This window comes from Typopeltis vanoorti, chromosome 23, assembly GCF_054136105.1.
Source record: "Typopeltis vanoorti isolate ZY-2024b chromosome 23, IOZ_Tvanoo_1.0, whole genome shotgun sequence".
Lineage (NCBI taxonomy): Eukaryota > Metazoa > Arthropoda > Arachnida > Uropygi > Thelyphonidae > Typopeltis > Typopeltis vanoorti.
Genome location: NC_143571.1, coordinates 38985718 through 39006930, shown reverse-complemented (window position 1 = coordinate 39006930; position 21213 = coordinate 38985718). Strand labels below are relative to the sequence as shown.

The 21213-nt window shown below is 36.0% G+C and overlaps 1 protein-coding gene across 2 annotated transcripts in view; it reads left to right on the top strand.

The window, feature by feature from the left end:
• Vps16A (vacuolar protein sorting 16) overlaps positions 1-21213 on the top strand; it is a 432364-nt gene that overhangs the window by 347672 nt on the left and 63479 nt on the right. For both annotated transcript variants that reach the window (XM_090412822.1, XM_090412821.1), the window contains exon 19: positions 17559-17636. In XM_090412822.1, the coding sequence (XP_090268948.1) occupies positions 17559-17636 (78 nt within the window). The remainder of the gene's footprint in view (positions 1-17558; positions 17637-21213) is intronic.

The window sequence follows — 21213 nt, the reverse complement described above, 5'->3', positions numbered from 1 at the left end:
TGTCTCGGCTCACACTTTCCTAAATAATAAAAATATCAAGTTCTTCTTAATATCTTCATTTTTAATACAGTGTGATTCTGCCTTTGATGTCGTCTGTTTATTCTCCATTTTTTTCTCAGAAGCTCATATCTCTTGTCTCGTCTTTGCTCGTGTTTTACTTATAATTCAGCTCTCAGATTCATAAGCTAGAACTGGTTTAAAAACTCTCTATACTGCTAGTTAAATGTTTGACTAATTTCTCTCGTATTACATATACATTTATTCAGTTGATCCTCTTATCCACACCATATATCAGCTTACCAATTCAGTTGTCTATTTCCAAATTTAATTTGCTATTTTTGCTAAAAATCTGAAATATTTTTCTCATTCTGTAGGTTTTCTATTCAGAATACAGTTGAAGTTTTTTTATGTTTTACTGTTTTCATTGTGGTCTATTTATTGGTGATTTTCATGCCATATTTGTTACAGTAGTTATTCAATTTAGTTAAGAAGTCCTGCAAACTTGTACCAGATGTATTTAGGAGTATTGCATCATCATCATCTATAGATGATGAATAACAAACTGTTTTCCTGCTGACAACTTAGATAGACTGTGCATTACTTGGTACAATGTCCCATTTACACCATATAATTGTATAATTATATTGTGCTGAGATAAACAGCTTTTCACTTGTTACTGTGTAATATGCCTTTTCCAGATCTACAAAACTTTTAGACAGACAGTTGAGAAATCATGGAAATATAACAAGGATCTGTATTTAAGTTTCATAGATCTGGAAAATGCATATGACAAGGTGGCAAGAGAAAAGCTGTTCTCTCAGCGCCATTTAAAAACAATTTTACAGATTACCAGCAATTATTACGGGGATTTCAACTATGGGAACATATACTGGAAGGAGGGGAGGACATATGAGAGAAAGAAAATGGAATTTATGCAGTTACTATATTTAATTACCTGAGACAACATGTAATGGAATATACTAAGGGGTTCGAGAGTGTGCTCAATCTAGTAATTACATCTGAGAATTTGTCTATAACAAATATGACCATGTTACTACCAATTAGTGAGTGTAATCATATGGTCTTGACAGGGGAGGTGGATAAATGTGTGGAATTTTCAGTTAAGAAGGGGTATATGTGGAATTACAGGACTGGCAAGTATGACAACTTAGGAGATTGCTTGGACCTGTGCTATGGCATGTAAAATAGCAACAGGGGATATTGATAGTGCATGGGAGGTGGTAAAGGAGTGTTCGAGGAAAGTAATGGCAGACTTGCATACCTAGAGGCAGGAGAGAGTAGATCAAGTGGGAGTTAAATAGATGAATATCATCATTAAGCTGGATCTAAATAAAAAAAAAAGAAAGGAAAAAATAAAAGAAAAATTTCTGGAGAGATTCAAGGAGAAAGGTGACCAGCAGGCACATGAGCAGTACAAAGCACAGGCCACAAGGATAACCAGTGTGATAAGAAAGGAAAAAGCAGAGTATGAAAATAAATTAGCAGTACAGGCCAAAGATAATCCCAAACAGTTCTTTTGATACGTTGTAAGTAAAAGGAAGAATGTTTATGGGAAAATGATTTTAATGAATGCTGAATGCAGGGAGATAACTGAATTAGTCGAAACAGTAGAATTAGTAAGATAAAACTTTGCAGGAGTATATCACCCAGGTGAACATATTGCAGTAACGAGAGAGAGAGACAAAGGCTTATATGGGAACTGAGTAAATGAAATGGATGTGCATAGCATATTACAGAACCTTGATGTGAATACAGCTATGGGATTACATGGTATACCAGCTTAACTTTTAAGTGAAAGTGCTAATTGTTGGTGTGTTTGACCACATTGTTTATTCTAAGTCTCAGCTCTGGGTTGGAAAGAGGGGAAAATAGTTCCATTGCATAAAAGAGGCTCCAAGATTGATGTAGCAAATTACTGCCCAATCAACATATCAGTTATTGTCAAGGTACTGAAGAAGTTGGTCAAAAGCAAAATACAGAAATGGTATATTGTATGGGAGCAACATGGTTTGCAAAGGGTAGGTTTTCTCTCAGTAGCTTGCTCCCGTTTTATAATACAGTGACAGACAGCTGAGTCAGATAAAGGTAATGAATTTACATTGATGCTGCTGGATTTTGCAAATGCTTTTGACAAGAATCTGCATGGAATTCTAATGTAAATTCCAGTATGTGGGATGGATATAAAGTTCGTGAAGTGGATAAGAGGGTGGTTGATAGAGAGATATCAGAGAATAGTTTATTCAGGAGTAGTGTCCAGTAGAAGGTCTGTGACAATGCCATTGCCATAGAGCTCTGTTCTTGGGCTGCTACTGTTTAATTTGTTCATTAATAATATAGGAAACGATATGAGAGGAACTGTTCAGTTGGGTAGAGCAATAGTTAATACAGACGATGTTAAAATTTTGCAGGATGATTTGGATAGACTAACAGTCTGGGCATGCATTTCGGGGTGAAAAGATTACCAGCTGTATAGCACATTGATGGAACTGTACTCCAGGAAATTGACAGAGCCAGGGATTTGGGAGTATTGGTGGAAATAGAGTTGAAGTCCAGAGAACATAGCAAAAGTGGCTAAAGCAGCTCATCGTATTACTTGGTTACTGAAGACGAGCAGAGACAAGCAGGTTATTATTCCTCTTTATAGAGCCTTGATAAACCCTATCTTGACTACTGTGGGCACATCTGGTCACCTGAGTTTCTTGGCGATGAGGAAGAGGTGGAGAGGATCTAGAGGCCAGTGACCAAGATGATAGCAGGTCTATGGAATGAAACTTATGAGAACAGGTGGAAGATTTGTAGGGTATACAAAAATTGGTTAACAGGCAAAAAAGGGGTGATATGATTGAGACATACAAATTACTGAAAGGATTTTACAAGATTAATACAATGAAAATTTTTCATTGTATTAATCCTTTTTCCATCCTTTTTCTTCTCAGTTTCCAAGGATGTGTAGTGTAGTTATCAAGGGTGTTAGAACTAGTTTTTTGCTTGGAAAGTGGTGAATGAGTGGAATTGGGTAGCCAGAGTCTGTTTGGGTGCCATGACTGTGAATGAGTTTATAGCTGCCAAGTATGATAGATACTGTGCAGATGTTTAGGGCCTCTCTCAATGAGACTAAGGACTCCATGGAGAAGCTATAATAATAATAATATTAATACACTAGCTATCTAAGTTCTAAATTAGCTCTTAGAATTGAAGGAATATAGGAAGATGGTTTGTTATTCATCTTATCCTTCACTTATCTCAAAATGAAAATCTGATTTGGCCTGAACCCAGCTTGTTCTCTGAATTTTTCTTCAACAATTTTTCTTAGCCTCTTCTCAAGTATACTTGCATAAATCTTACCTGGAATGTGGAGAAATTCCTCTGTAATTCTCACATTCAATTTTATTTTCCAATTTATAGATGGGTACTATGAGAGCTCTACTCCAATCATCTGAAATTCAGTTCTGCGATCAGGCATCTGAATTATACAATGCAACCACTGTATAACTACCTCTACACTTCATTATTTCTCAAATATCATCTGCTCTAGCTTACTTCCCCAATTTCAGGATTTCATGTTTTTCTATCTCAATTATTGATATGTACTCATGATTGCACTCCTTTTGAATATCTTCCACCACTGTTATGTAATTTCTTGTTTCATTTAACAATATTTCAAAATAATTATTACAAACATCTAGGATATCTTTATCTTCAGTTTTCATGTCATCTCTTTCATCTCTGATTCCTTTTACAGTATTCTTTCCTCCATTTCCAAGGCATGTAACAAGGTGACAATGGTATAAATGTAAGCCTGCAGAACATTTTGCCCTCCCTGATATTTATGTTTTATATTCATACCTAGTCTTCATTTTAGTAAAAAAAACCATGCCAAACCCAGGATGAAATGTTAGATAACAGAGAAAGGATCACGGCTAGGGTGTCCCTTGTATTTACTAAAGCACATTGATGGAACTGTACTCCAGGAAATTGACAGAGCCAGGGATTTGGGAGTATTGGTGGAAATAGAGTTGAAGTTCAGAGAACATAGCAAAAGTGGCTAAAGCAGCTCATCATATTACTTGGTTACTGAAGACGAGCAGAGACAAGCAGGTTATTATTCCTCTATATAGAGCCTTGATAAAACCCTATCTTGACTACTGTGGGCACATCTGGTCACCTGAGTTTCTTGGCGATGAGGAAGAGGTGGAGAGGATCTAGAGGCCAGTGACCAAGATATCTCATATCGTAAGCGACGTGCAGTTCTGTCGCCCGAGGACTGTGAGAAGTGGGCTAGGGCTACTGAACCAAGGACGGGTTCAGCTAAAGAAGCGAGTCCAACAGAAAGAGAGTGTGTGTAAAGTAAGAATCGGGTCGCTGAATGTGGGTACGATAAATGGGAAGAGTAGGGAGATAGTTGACATGATGAGAAGAAGGAAGCTGAAGATCTTGTGTGTGCAGGAGACAAGGTGGAAAGGCAATAAAGCAAAGGAGCTGGCGGAGGGATATAAACTGTTTTATAGCGGTGTGGATGAGAAGGGAAGAAACGGAGTTGGAATTATCATCGATAAGGAGCTAAAGAGTGGAGTCTACAAGGTGTGCCGGAAGAATGATCGGATTGTGAGCGTTAAGCTTGAGATCGGAGGAAGTGTGGCTACCCTCCGCAAGTAGGTTGTGATGATGAGGAGAAAGCGACATTCTGGAGAGAACTTGACCAAGTAGTAATGGGAATCTCTGATGGTGAGACAGTGATCGTCGGAGCAGATCTGAACGGGCATGTAGGAAGGCGACGAAGTGGTGAAGAAAGGGTACATGGAGGTTGGAGTAGTGGTGAAAGAAATGAAGAAGGTAAAAAAATCATAGAATATGCTGTGGCCTTCGATCTGGCTATAGCTAACACGTGGTTCAAGAAGAGAGTTGGGCATCTGATAACCTATAAGAGCGGGGATAGAATGAGTCAGATTGACTATATTATGTGCCGTAGGAAACATCTGAAGGAGGTGAAAAACTGTAAAGTGATTAATGGAGAAAGTGTAGCAGCACAGCACAGGTTGGTTGTGGTAGACTGTGATATAAAAGGGGAAAAGAAGAATAGACGGAAGTGGTGGGTACAGAGGAGAATAAAGTGGTGGAAATTGGAAGAGGAAGGACCAAGGAATAAGTTTAAAGAAGAAGTATTGAAAGAAATGAAGTTACCAGAGGATGTGGAAGAATGGTGGGACGTTAATAGTCGGAATATTAGAAAAATTGGAGAAGAGGTGCTTGGTATAACATCAGGAAAGGGACCACCTGAGGATAAGGAGGCATGGTGATGGAATGAGGAGGTGAAGTTGGAGATCAAGGAAAAGAAAGAGGCAAAGAAAAAATGGGACATGACTGGAACTAGAGCCGACAAGGAGGCATATAGATTAGCAAAGAAAAATGCAAAGAGAGCTGTGGCAAGGGCGAAAGCGAGGGCAGTTGATGAGGTTTATGAAGAACTGGAGAGAAACGGTGGCGAAGCTCAGTTGTTGAGAATAGCGAAAGCCAGAGATAAGGCCTCGAAAGACATAACATCAGTCAAGCAGATAAAGGATGCCTCAGGAGTAGTATTACAAGACGAGGACAAAATCAGAGGAAGATGGAAAGAATATTTCCGAAAACTACTAAATGAGGAGAATCCAAGAGGGAGGTGCGAGGATGGAGAGGTAAATGAGAGACCGATGCAAGACATAAGTAGAGAGGAAGTGGTTTGGGTACTGAGAAAAATGACGAATGGAAAGGCTGTGGGAGCAGACCAGATACCTGGGGAAGTATGGAAAAGTTTGGACAGCGAGGGCATGGATATGTTATGGGATCTGATGTGTAAAATAGCCCAACAGGAAAAGATACCAGAGGAATGGAGGAAAAGTATTCTCATCCCAATCTACAAAGGAAGAGGAGATGTTCAAGACTGTGGCAACTATAGAGGAATCAAGCTGATGTCACACACATTAAAAATATGGAAAAGAGTAATTGAAGCAAGGTTACGGCAGGAAACGAAAAAGGATGGAGAAATATAGCGATTGATGGAGAAATATAGAGAGATGCAAGTGGATCTGCACATGGTGTTTATAGATCTGGAAAAGGCATACGACAGAGTGGCCAGGCAGGAGGTATGGAGGTGTATGAGGAAGACGGGGGTGTCGGAGAAGTACGTGAGGTTGAAGGAGATGTATGAGGGAACAGAAACTCAGGTCAGGTCTAGTGTCGGCATGACAGAAGGGTTCCCTATTGTCATAGGGTCAGAGCCCCTCTGAGCCCCTACCTCTTTGACCTGGTCATGGACGTACTAGTGGAGGATGTCAAGAAGGAGGCACCATGGAGCATGCTGTTTGCCGATGACGTTGTTCTATGCGAATCATCCCGAGAGAAGCTTGAAAATACTTCTCCATCTATATTTCTCCATCACCTGGAAGAGTGGAGAAAGGCATTGGAGGAGAGCGGCATGAGAATTAACCGGGTGAAGACCGAATATATGTCAACGGGAGCGACGAGGATATCGTCATACGACTCCAGGGTGAAAGGCTAATTTCAGGGAAGAAATTCAAGTACCTTGGGTCAATTGTCGAGAGGAATGGTGACCTGGATGAGGAAATACAGCACCGAATAACATGCGGTTGGATGAATTGGAGGAAGATGAGCGAGGTCCTGTGCGACAAGAGAGTGAGTTGTAAGAGGAAAGGAAAGCTCTATAAGATGGTGGTGAGGCCGGCGATGCTCCATGGTGCGGAGACGTTGCCTATAACCAAGGCACAGGAGAGGAAGATGGAGGTAGCGGAGATGCGGATGTTGAGATGGATGAGTGCTGTGACAAAGAAGGACAGGATAAGGAATGACTACATCAGAGGGACGGTTAAGGTGGGACCAATTGGCAAGAAGATACAAGAAAGTAGGTTGAGGTGGTTTGGACATGTTGAGAGGAAGGGTGAGGAGTATGTTGGTAAACGAGTGGAGTATATGGAGTTGAAGAGAAGGAGGAAAAGAGGCAGGCCCAAGCTCAGGTGGAGGGATAAGATGACAGAGGATCTTAGGGAAAAAGGATGGAGTCCGAAGGATACCCTGGACCAGAGAACTTGGAAGAGGAAGGTTAAAGATTGGTGCGCCGACCCTGTTTAACATGGGATAAGGCAGAGTGAAAGAAGAAGAAGAAGAATTCATACCTAGTCTTCCCAAAACATTTGCTTAACTCAATTTACACACACTGTTTGTTTTTTTACATTTTTTTTCTCTGTATTCTCTCAGAGTGCATTGCGATTTACTTGCTGGAAACTTTTATATGCTTTTTCTCTTTTTCATGACTTCCTCTTTAACTTCTTGAGTCTATCTTGGAGGTCTGATATTTCTATCCTTGCAGCCAATTTTGCCACATGCCTCTTTGGCTGAAACAACGCTTTTTTCAGAATCTGCCACTGAATCTTGAAGGTTTGGTACTTGTTTTCAAATTCCTTTCATTTTTATTCTAATAACAGTTATATACTTAAGTCTACACTTCACATCTTGATTTTTTTAAAAAACGTTCTTACATATTTCTTTCAGTATGATATTTAATTTTATTCTGCTCAAAACTAAGTAGTGATCACTTCATGTTTCAAATCCCCTGCATATTCTAGTGTTTCTGAACCAGCATGAAGATATCACTATTTGCTTAACTCATAGTAACATAGTCAGTGAGACTTTCCTTATTCCTTGTATTTTCTCTCTGTATCAATTTGTGCATATTTTTATATTAAAAGATAGTAGTAATCTTATTTTTATTAGCTTTCTCTGTTCTCTAAATTCTCCCAACAGATATCTATATGGTCTTTTCCTACTTTTCTGTTTGAATCTCCAGTAAGGACCAGCTTTTCCTTTTTCTTTATATCATTTGCCTCCTCTAAATGACTAGAACAGTTCCTTCACTTCTTCTTGATTCAAACTTGTTTTAGATCATAAGTGCAAATAAGTCTCATTGTCTAACTCCATTTTTTTTCCATATTTGAGCGATATTTGTCCATATCACTCTACTTAATATTGCATGCTATTCCAGAAGATTATGTTTGGTATTAAAGACTATTGCTACTCCTTCCTTTTCCACATCATCATTATCTGAATATAATATCTTGTAGTTGTTATTTAGAAGTGTCTTACCTGTTTTTGTCTTCTTTGTTTCAGTAACATCAATTATGTTAGTGTAGTACTTTCTTCTGCTAGTTCTGTTAATACTTCTTATCTTGATGGTGCATATCTTGAAATCTGCTGATATTGAGTTTTGTCCCAGTAGCTTATTTTCTGCTGTTCATCTTGGTTCCCTAACAAAAACAGCAGGGCCTTTTAAACTGAGTGATTCTTCAGCCAACATGACTTCATCTTGTTGTACTATCATTGTCATTTGGTTTAAACTACTACAAAATACAGTTTGGCTAGCTAAATCCTAAACTGCCAGCCCATCCTCATTTGTTCAGTCTCCAGATAACTGCTAATGGGGGTGCACCACGAGAGATTGAACAATTTGGTCAGAAGTCCTGGTCAATTCTTTTTCTACTTCACACATACTTATGAAGAAAAATTGATTTGTAATATAACATATAATTTCCATCTAATGAAAAAACATATTCTTATCCTCTAGTCTATATAATTGGTTTCATCAGATGTCCATTTAAACTTAGTAAGTTTTCATTTATGTGAATATTCAAAACGAGATATAGATATAGTTTTTGGAGATATTTCTTAAAATGTATATATAAAAATTATTTGTAAAATAATAATAATACATAATCATTTTTCAATTTATTTATGCACACATAGGTACATTAAAAAATTTAAATCAATGAATTTTTGTTAACAGTACTTTTTTACTTAACTCTCTGGAAAAACATTGCAGATTCATATAACTAAATTCATTGACATGACTTTTTTAAATAATAAAAATGACTCTTTAGGAATCCCTTAAATTTGGTCATTTCACTACAAAATGCAGAATTTGCATAGTTTGCTAAAGCAAGTTCCAAAAAAAATAAATAAAATAAAAAATCCTTGAGTCTTTGTTGACCAAGAGAAAATGTTCCCACAGTGGGGTAAAGGTGTAAGTGGTTTTCTGGGGTGACACATATTGGTATGGAGCACTTTTTTTTAACAACATATGGAGAAACAATTTTAAAATCCTTTGCCTGGTTGAAGTAATTTGTCATACGGTATTGTAGAATTCAAACTAATAGTGCCTTGGTGGATTTATAAAGTAAATGACACCATTTTCCCCAATTACTAAAATTCTCCCAGCTCTTCAAGAAACACATTAATAGATTTTTTATTATATTAATTCTTGAACAAGAAATGATATTGTTTTAATCCTTTATCCATGTGTAAGCAAAGTTTGCACATGCAATATCTTTGTATCAATTGCCTCACTTTCTCATAAAGCAAAGGCATTATGGGATGAGTCATTACTATCCAATCTTGTTTTGACCTTTATTCAGGTCTCATCATTGGGAGTTGGACCCAGGAGAATATTAATATTAAATCAATGCAAAAAGTCATATCTTCCACATACAAGTACTAAAAAGGTGTATTAATTGCCTCCCTATTACATATAAGTAGTAACTAGGCTACTTGTATACAGAAGCTAATGACTTCCCATTAATTGCCTTATTATCCAATAATGCAACACATATCCTTTCCTGTTGGTATAATGCTATGGTATTAACTTCTGTATACAAAGAGCCTAGTCATGAAGAAACTTCATACACAAACTTTGTTTGCTTATACATGGATAAAAGAAATAAACAAGAATATAATTTCTTAGCATTTTTAATTTAATATAAGTTCTTGTCAAGTAATATACTTAGTAACCAAGTGGAAAAACTTTCTACAACACATTTTATCTTCTTAACTGCTTCCACCACCACCACACACACATACATACACATTCTTATAGACACTTCAAGTGTATTTCTACAATTTAAATTCATTGACAACATTCACAAAGGTGTATACAAAGCTCTTTGAAGTGTAATACTTTATATATATATATATATATATATATATATATAAAATTTAGCTTTAGATTATCAAAAAATATTTATTCTTGTGTCTAATTTTCATATTGGCTATTAATTTGCACTTATTCTGGAAGAGAATTGAGTTTATAAAATATTTTAAGGGGCACAAGGTATAAAAGTTAGGGAATCTCTGATTGATCTGGAGTCTTATTGTCATATAGTACTGAGGTAATTCAGAATAGAGATAATTTTTCATCAAAGAGAAAAAAAAAGGTAGGTGCACTTTTATTCATACAAAAACCAACACACACACACGCACACACACACATCAAAGAATATTCCATACTTTGAAGACAGGCCATCATAAATCCGAATTTCAGATTCACATCATTGAAAGTTTTTTTAATTGGTTATAAATTAACTTAAAGATGCAAGAAATTCTCCTGTGAAGGAAGTTAGTAAAATGGACTAGCCATGGGATACACCTTTCTCCTACTCTGGTTAATTATTTCATGGAATAATCTTTTTCTTCTTCTGTGAAACATCCAACAAAGCTTTCAATATAGTATAGATATTGGATATCTTTGAAGTTTTGACATGGTTCTGTATTCAATAACAAGACAAATTGTATTTCCTTTCTACATCTTGTTTAATCCTTTATCCAAGTGTAAGCAAACAAAGTTTGCACATGAATTATCTTCATGAATAGGTTACTTGCAATATAGTGGCCAATGACTTCACATTGACTGCCTTAGTATCCCATAATAATGCATTATAGGAAGGGCCACTATCAATATTGGTTTCGACCTTTATTGATGTGTTGTTAAGGTGCAGAGCTACATCTCTCCAAAAGCTCTGAGTGATCTACAAGATCACACTAAATCTCACTGAGTGACCCAAAGGGATCACTCCTAAACTCATTAAACTCTCATCAGTAGCTCTACTTGGTGACAGGCAAAAACCTGCCACCAAGCTGAACCACTTTTTCCAGAATCAAGCCCAAAGATGAACAAATAATGCAGAAGTCGTATATTTCCCATATGCAAGTAGTGAAAAGGTAACACCTTTTCACTTCTTGTATATGGGAAATATATACAAGTAGTGAAACATACATATATATGAGAATTTTATACAAGTAGTAAAAAAGGTGTTACTGTTTCATTACTTGTATATGGGAATTATATGACTTCTGCATTAATTCAGCCTTTGTATATCTTCTGGGTTTGGCTCCCATTGATGAGACCTCAATAAAGGTCAAAAATAGTCTGGATAGTAACCCTTTCCATAATGCATAGCATTATACATGTCTAAAAGGATGTGTGCATTGTATTATAGGACTAAGGCAATTAATGTGAAATCATTAGCCTCTATATACAAGTAGCCAGTTATAAAGATACTTTCAGGCACAAACTTTGTATGCTTTCACTTAGATAAAGGATTAAACAAGAATATAAATTCTTGGCATCTTCAATTTAATTTAATTTAATTTAATTTTTGATTCGGTTTCAGAACAACTTTTAACAGAGTAGCTTCATAATAAATTTAGTTTAATCCTTTATCCAAGTGTGAGCAAACAAAGTTTGCTCCCACTGAAGAGACCTCAATAAAGGTCGAAACTAGTCTGGGTTGTGGCCCTTCCCTTAATGCATAACATTAGACATCCGCAAGGAGATGTGTTTTGCATTTGGGAGATACTGAGATAGGAGTGTTGGTAGCTTGCTCCACCTTTGCAAGGAGTGCCCTAGTGTTGTACCACCTTACCCCAGTCCTGAAGATACTTTCAGGTGCAAACTTTGTTTGCTCACACTTGGATAAAGGATTAAACTAAATTTATTATACTCTAACCAGAGTGGCTTCAGCAGTAGCAATTCAGCTGCATTCAATTTCGGATTAGAGATAGATTTGAAAGTTTTTTCACTTTGCTATACTATAAATTAAAGATGCCAGAAATCATATTCTTGGATAAAGCATTAAACCAAGAATATAATTTCTTTGCATGTTTATTTTATATGCATACAATTTCTTTTTTCCTACTATGCTTCACATGAAAGTGTGCCTTGAAACATTAAAATTTTAAGTTCAATAACAGTCATCAATTCAAAACTTGATCTCATCAATAAGTTACTAATTGTCTTATGCTTTTGTTGATAGCTGTCAGAAAAACACAGTTTATACTATGTGGCTGTTTAACCTGGCTGTTTTAATTTTTTTTTCTACAAAGATTCATCTTTGTGAAGTTTTTTTCTATATATTTCTGTTCTTATATTCTATTCTCACTTCTTCTGTACATCAGCTATTCTCCCTATATTTGAATTATCACATTTTTTATACTGTATTATCACTCCATTATATATAATACTGAGCCTGTGCAACAAGATATATCACAGCTGTTCATTATAAGCAAGTGATATAATCAGTTTTTTCATCCTGCAAAGCAGGCAAACCAGCCTTGAGAACTCAACACTACGGACATAGGATATACACAGGGCGTAGGGCTGACCACCTTATCCTGTGAATGGTTTGAAGTCCGATGATTAATAAACCCTCGGCACCACAAAGTAAAAGAGGGTAAAAGGAAGATGAGATAATCAGTTTACTTATACCGCGTGGAAAGGCTTATGTGTTCGTCTCACATGTTGATTGGATTTTAACAGTATAGATGCAAACACAAATTGATAAGAAAATAACTATTTATTGACTTAAATGCTAATATATTGCTGGTATTATATCCAGCATCTTCAGAGCACACAAACAAAGTCTGTTTGTGAGCTCTGTTTACTTATACCAATCAACAGTTTACTTATAGTGGAAAATGAAGTTGTTTTATTCATATTAATTAAATTAGGGAAACAAAACACACGTGTTAAAAAGATTATTTTACTGATTACAAATAAAATAATAACTTTACGTTTCGACCCCTGTATTGAGGTCATCTTCAGAAGGATACATTCAGAAGTATAAGAACATGCTACATGCTGTTGCACACTACACAAGTAAATTACATCTACGTTGTTAACTAATCTTTTTTTTTTCCCTTAGCCTGCCCTCTAGTGGAAAAAAAAAATAAAAATAAATAAATAAATAAATAAAACTGCAATAAACTCTGCTAAAGTCCTCATGTACTAGGCTTCTTCTGGAATTATACAGTTATATTACGATTATCTTCTGGATTTGTCCAGGTTGCTATTGAATGTTCAAGGTGAAAAAAAAAACACTGCACTGGGTCTTGTATTGAGATTTTTCTTTGTGGTTGCTATGAAGGTTGTAGACGGGTCCTCCACATTCTTGGAATTGTTAGACCATCATTTTTATTCAGATTCGGATCATGTTTGAGCATTTCACATGCTTCCTTGAATTTATGCTCAAACCAGTTTTAGGTGCGGTGTAGGGACTTGGTACCTTTCCAGTCAATTCTGTGGTATGTTTGGAGTGCATGGTCAGAAAGGCCGGTTTTTCCAAAATGGAGGTATTTTATGTGACATTTGTGTTCATCCTTTCTGATTGGGATAGTTCGTCCTGTTTCCCCTATGTACGGTATGTTACAAGTGCAATCTATTTTGTAAACCCCCGGGTGGGTTAAGTGTGGCAGGGGATCCTTGGAAGAATTGAGTAGGTGCCTTAATTTTGTCGGGGGTTTGAAGGTGGTTTTGATGTTGTATTTGTGTAGTGTTCTGTCTATTTTTTCTGAAATGCCTCTAACATATGGTATAGCAATAGCATTCTTGAAATCTTTTTTGTTATTAGTGGTATCTTTGTGGAGGATCTTGTGAATGGTTTTTATACTGTATCCATTTTTTATAAAGGTATGTTTGATGGTCTCATATTCATGGTTAAGAGCTTGTTCAGTTGAACAAATGGTTTGAGCTCTGTGTTTAAGGGTGCTTATAACCCCTAGTTTTTGTGTTGGGTGGTGATAGGAAGTTTTGTGTATGTATTGGCCTGTGTGTGTAGGTTTGCGGTAAACTGAGAAGGAGAGACAGCCTGAAGGAAGACGTGTGACAAGTGTGTCTAGGAACGGAAGAGAGTTGTTTTTTTCTATTTCAATGGTGAATTGGATGCGTTCGTGTTGTTTGTTCAGGTGGCTAAGGAATGTATCTAGTGCTTGGCGGCCGTGGGGCCAAATGGCGAAAATTTCGTCGACGTATCTGAGCCAAATTTTGGGCTTTAGGCATGGCGATCCTAGAGCTCGTTGCTCAAAATCTTCTATATAAAAGTTCGCTATTGGGGGGGGAGAGTGGAGAGCCCATGGCGGTACCTTCTTTTTGAAGGTAAAAATTGTTTTGCCACACGAAATATCCGGAGAGGAGTACGTGGGCAAAGAGGGCCGTGATGTCGTGTGGAAATATGTTCTGTAAGAGTAGGATAGTATCATTGATTGGGACATTGGTGAAAAGGGAAGTTATGTCAAAGCTGACTAATAGATCTTGGTCGTTGAGTGTAATATTTTTAATTTTGTTTATGAATTGTGTATTTTTTATGTAGGAAGGGGAATGACCAACCAATTCCTTGAGTGTGGCAGCTAATTTTTTGGCTAAGTAGTAATTCGGACTGTCATTTCCTTCCACAATTGGACGTAATGGTGTGTCTATTTTGTGTACTTTTGGCAGGCCATAAATTCTGGGTGCGCGGGCATACTGCTGCGGTATTAATTTTTTAATTGTTTCTTCCGGCCATGTGTTAACTGATTTAAATAGTTCAGTAGTTTTCTTTTTGTTGCGTTGCGTGGGGTTGTAATTTACCATTTGGTAGGTGTTGTGGTCCGATACCAAATGGTTCATTTTTTCAATGTAGGTTGTCCGATTTAAAAACAATAGTGGCATTCCCTTTATCTGCTTTTGTGATAATAATGTCACTGTTATTTTTTAGGGATTTGAGGGCCAGTTTATCCGCTTTGTTTAGGTTGCTGCTTAATTTTTTGGTTGCATTTAGTAAACAGGCAGTTTCCATCCGTATTTTGTCAGCTACATTGGCGGGGAGGGATCTTAAACCTCTTTCGATATATCATATCGAAAGAGGTTTAAGAGGTTTCGTGTGGCAAAACAATTTTTACCCTTCAGAAAGAAGGTACCGCCATGGGCTCTCCACTCTCCCCCCCCAATAGCGAACTTTTATATGGAAGATTTTGAGCAACGAGCTCTAGGATCGGCGTGCCTATAGCCCAAAATTTGGCTCAGATACGTCGACGATATTTTCGCCATTTGGCCCCATGGCCGTCAAGCACTAGATACATTCCTTAGCCACCTGAACAAACAACACGAACGCATCCAATTCACCATTGAAATAGAAAAAAACGACTCTCTTCTGTTCCTAGACACACTTGTCACACGTCTTCCTTCAGGCTGTCTCTCCTTCTCAGTTTACCGCAAACCTACACACACAGGCCAATACATACACAAAACTTCCTATCACCACCCAACACAAAAACTAGGGGTTATAAGCACCCTTAAACACAGAGCTCAAACCATTTGTTCAACTGAACAAGCTCTTAATCATGAATATGAGACCATCAAACATACCTTTATAAAAAATGGATAAAGTATAAAAACCATTCACAAGATCCTCCACAAAGATACCACTAATAACAAAAAAGATTTCAAGAATGCTATTGCTATACCATATGTTAGAGGCATTTCAGAAAAAATAGACAGAACACTACACAAATACAACATCAAAACCACCTTCAAACCCCCGACAAAATTAAGGCACCTACTCAATTCTTCCAAGGATCCCCTGCCACACTTAGCCCACCTGGGGGTTTACAAAATAGATTGCACTTGTAACATACCGTACATAGGGGAAACAGGACGAACCATCCCAATCAGAAAGTATGAACACAAACGTTACATATAATACCTCCATTTTGGAAAAACCGGCCTTTCTGACCATGCACTCCAAACATACCACAGAATTGACTGGAAAGGTACCAAGTCCCTACACCGCACCTAAAGCTGGTTTGAGCGTAAATTCAAGGAAGCATGTGAAATGCTCAAACATGATCCGAATCTGAATAAAAATGATGGTCTAACAATTCCAAGAATGTGGAGGACCCGTCTACAACCTTCATAGCAACCACAAAGAAAAATCTCAATACAAGACCCAGTGCAGTGTTTTTTTTTTCACCTTGAACATTCAATAGCAACCTGGACAAATCCAGAAGATAATCGTAATATAACTGTATAATTCCAGAAGAAGCCTAGTACATGAGGACTTTAGCAGAGTTTATTGTAGTTTTTTTTATTTATTTATTTATTTATTTTTATTTATTTTTTTTTTTTTATTTATTTATTTATTTTTATTTATTTTTTCCACTAGAGGGCAGGCTAAGGGAAAAAAAAGATTAGTTAACAGCGTAGATGTAATTTACTTGTGTAGTGTGCAACAGCATGTAGCGTGTTCTTATACTTCTGAATGTATCCTTCTGAAGATGACCTCAATACAGGGGTCAAAACGTAAAGTTATTATTTTATTTGTAATCAGTAAAATAATCTTTTTAACACGTGTGTTTTGTTTCCCTAATTTAATTAATATGAATGCTGATCACCGTGTAACCTTAAAAGAAAGAAGTTGTTTTATCATCAATAGTTTTGCCTATCTTAATAATTGAATTTTTGCTGCAGGAAAATCTATAGATATTATCAAATAAGTACACTTTAACTAATTTTTAATACTTCATCATCATCAGTTTCCTAATATGTACCCTTGAGGGGTGTTCAGACTACCGTGACAGCACTAGATGATTAAGTTCGCATTATTATTAATCTCTTATCATCAGTTTTCCTCCAAATTAGTCTATTACTTGTCTGCACTCCAGTATTGTCATATTTAAAATTTCATTCTTCTAAGGCACTTCTGACTGGATCAATCTACCTAGACTGTGGTCTTCCTCTGGGTCTCTTTCCTGCCATATTGGCATCAAACACATGTTTTGCTAACGTTTCTTCATCTATTCTATTTAAGTGGCCATACCACCTTAGATTAGCTCCTCACATATTTTTGAAAGCTAACAATGTCAAGTCCCTTTCTAATATTTTCAATTTTAATATGATTCTGCCATTGATGCTATCTGTTCACTCTTCTCCTCCCCTCCTCCTCTAATTTTCCTTAAAGCTCTCATCTGTGGTCTCTAGTCTTTGATCAAGTGCTTTATTTCTAACCCAGCTCTCAAATCCATAACTTAAAGCTGGTTAGAACACTGTTTTGTATATTGCTAATTTCATGTTTTGGCTAATTTCTGTCTTATTCCATATAAATGTATTCAGTTGGCTCTCCACCATACCAGCTATTCTCATTCTGCTATTTCCATATTTAATGGTACGGTACTCAAGAAGAAATCAAATGTTTGTCATTCCTTACATGTGACATTTAAATTAGTAGTACTGATGAGTGACTCTTGCATTCCAACCATCAAAATAAAATAAAACTTGAATAAAATTATATTTATGAGGAACAAAAGTTATACTTTTTTTTACTACATTTTTTTACTTTATTTAAAATTTCTCATTGCTGTATTGATAATTTGTGTACTTTCCAGACTTTACATTTTGTTTTTTATTGTAGATACTAGAAAAACGAAGAGAGGCTTTAAAAAGAGCAGTAGATTGCTACAAGAAAGCAAGAAATGATTTTGCTGCTTGTGTAAGCTTTTCAGTTTCTTCTTTGTAAATGTTGTTGTTTTATTGGCTTGTGAATCATGCTGTCTCTAGTATAGATAGCATGCTTTGCAAAGACCCAACTTGTCTAATTAGAGAAACTTTATGTAAGCTTTATGTTCATCCTTTCTTATTTATGCTTATCAACCTGACTCTCCAAAATAGATTGCTAGAAAGAGATTGTAAACATTGTTAACTGAAAGCAAGACTAAAGCTGTCTTCATAGGCTTGAAGACAGTTTATGTATTGGATTTGCAAAGAACTTTAGCTATATATAGATGTAGAACAGAGTCTTTACAAACTTTATAAATACAATGAATGCATAGCAGTGTGATTTCCAACTCTTGCAAACTGCTTTATTAGGGTATCCTGAGGGAGGTGACTATTCTTAACTTCCTTTTCCAAACCATTGCTCTTTTCATTTTATTAATTTGCTATTTGGTCACATTTCAATGCTGAACTTAGTGCTTACAATTTTTGACAAAATTAATCTCTCTTGCATATTAAGCTTACTACAGAAAAAGAAGCTGACACTGTTTACCTTTTTAAATATTATCATATTGCAAACCCACATTTACTGGCATATATATATATATATATATATATATATATATATATCCATAACAAATCTCATCATCTTCACCATTTGGCTTAGGAGAATGGTATCTTCAACTCATTTCCTGGTGTGTTCATACTGGTTCACTGATTCTGGCCTAAAAAGAGATTACTAGATAAAAAAAGAAAAAAAAATTCTGATAATCATCTGTTCATTAATATTATCCTTCGTGGACCCACCTTTGATGTCAAGGGAATCTTCATTTCTATTTATAGGAATATCTGAACATAACTAAACTTCACCTTCCCACACAAGAAGTCAAAATCACAATAGTGCTGTGTGAGCAAGTTTTTAAAGAGGAATAAGAAACCTGTTGGTGTATTTCTTGATAGCTACAGGTTGTAGTCTTTGGTGAATACAGCATGAAGTAGGAAAAAAAACGTCTCAAAGAACGAAGGTGTACTGAGTGAAAGAGAAGAATATGTAGTTGTTTCAGTAAGTTTAAAGGTGAACTGTATGTTGGATGTTGACCTTACCAGCAGCTGCTCATATTTTGAACATGATAGAGGAAAATGAAGGAATGATATTGGTCAGTTTGGTGGAGCAGTGCCACGAAAATATTTGTAGAAAAGACATAAGGTAGAAATCATTTGGCTAGAGGCATAAGTCACCCTTAAGACAAGAAAAAATCAGATCTTGTGCAGATATTAGTATTATCAAAGATAAGGAGAAATGAAATGAGATCTTTCTTGTGAGATATAACACAGGACCAGTAAACTGGAAGAAATAGAAAGAAGAGCTTCTGTAAAAATACAGAGCTCTAATTATACTCTGGCATTAGTAGGAGAAATCTGAAGAGAAGAAACAATCCGTCATGACACATGGTGGATTGCTTCTTCTTCTCAAAGTAGTCCTCTGTGCCACCAGATCACCATGGCTTGTCCATGGGTGAGCATCATTGACTAGAGATCTGCTGTAGAACAAGAATGATAGAATCTGTATTGGTGATTACTAATTAATTGGTGGGCCTCCAGTTATTGAAGAAGCTGACTGTTTTCAAAAGAAGTAAAGTATGGGGGCAATATTTAGTGGCTGAATTGTTTTGGGTGGGAGGGAAGTCATACTTCCATGATGTCAGGTAAATATGTCAGACTAGTATTCACAGATAGTATAGCATAAATGAAAAAATAGATGGAGGACAAATTTTGAGTATATAAATTTTAATATTACAGTTTGGGGAGAGATCTGTCATCTGGACTGAGAGTTGGTATCAAACCTGTTACATATTTTTCTTATCTTTTTGGTAAAAGATCCGAGGCATTGTAAAAAAAGAAATGATACAGATAGAAGAAGATGAGGGAGAGTTGTAAATTATTCTCTTTAAGAAATAAAGAAAAATATAAGGAATGAATAGGTTTTTTTTTTGTGGATTCCTTATTCAAGTTCCTATTGAGAAGTTAATGTATTTTTATTATTGTCATTTTTGATTTTTCGGGTGAAAATTAGATGGAAAGCTGTTTTCCATGTTTGTGGAATTGACTGTTGTCAAATAAAAATGCAGGAACATTACAAAAAATTGTATTCTGTTTTAGTACTGGACAGGTAAATTTTATGAAGTAAACTGTTGATGGTTTTTTGGTACCTGTTTTAATAATAGAAACTGATTATGCTTGAAGTAAGGCATATATTGACACTACAGGTATGAATTTTCTTCTGTGATTGTGTACCAGGAAATTTGTTTCTGCTGTTTCCCTTAGTAAACTTAAAGATTAACGAGGAAACATGTGATTTGATTTTCTAGAACAAGATTTGCTAAGGTTTCTGTTATATCTGTTTGAGTCTGACTCAAATATGTTAACTGTTTCCTCTGCAGATATCTTATATTTAATGCCAGAAAACCCAATATTTTAAAGTTATGAGTGTGAGTGAGTAAGTGAGTAGAAGCATTATTAATCTTTTTTAATATACAAATTTATTTATGTGTGTGTGTGTGTGTGTGTGTGTGTGTGTGTGTGTGTGTAGTTAATAAAATGTATAAAAAGAAAGCTCACTTTTCATGTATATAGCATAGTGACACACCAAATACTTGGAACTGGGGATAGAACCTGTAGAGTTAGGAGAGAAACAGATTTACATAATAAAATAGGATTAATCATCATGATATAAGTCAACTTTCAAAAATTAACAATATAATTCCTAATTATTGTTTAGAAAGCTTATTGTTACATGTCATGAAAACATCTTGAAGCTCTGATCATTTGTACCCTGCAAGATTTATCAAATGAAGTGGAAGAATAAGTGTACATGTCCAACCAGTTTCCATAAGCATTTCATGATCAGTATTCTCTACATTCTATTGCCTATAACAATATCCTGTTATGTACTAGTCTGTTAATTTCAACTTTGTACCACATCGTTTTAAGATCTTCACATGTACTACCATTTTCAGCTTCCATTGTTTATGGACATAATTCTACATTCTATTGCCTATAACAATATCCTATTATATACTAGTCTTAATGGACATAAGACACAGAATAGAGCAGGAAATTTGGAAGTGCAAGCAAGAGAAATGGGCAGAGCTTTGCAGTAACCTGGACCCAAGAAAAGACAGCCAACAGAAAATAAACTTCATCACAAATGCTGGGAAACAAGCTATTACAGATCAAGAAATTGCAAACACACTGGCAAAAACCTATTCAGACAACTCCAAACTTCAGCATAACAGAGAGGACAAGACCCTCAATAAACTCGCAAGTAAAATACTAAAACAAGCAAGAACATACCAAACTAATGACATCTTCTCCGAAGAATTTACACTAAGTGAACTAAATTCATCAATCGAGAAAACTTATCTTTGGTCTTATCTTATCTTTGATCCTATGGTCAAACACCTTGGCAAAAATGCCAACGAACAACTTCTGGATATTCTCAATACCTCTTGGCGAACAAGCAAACTTCCAAAAGAATGGAAAAAATCAGTTATTGTACCCATCCTGAAACCTGA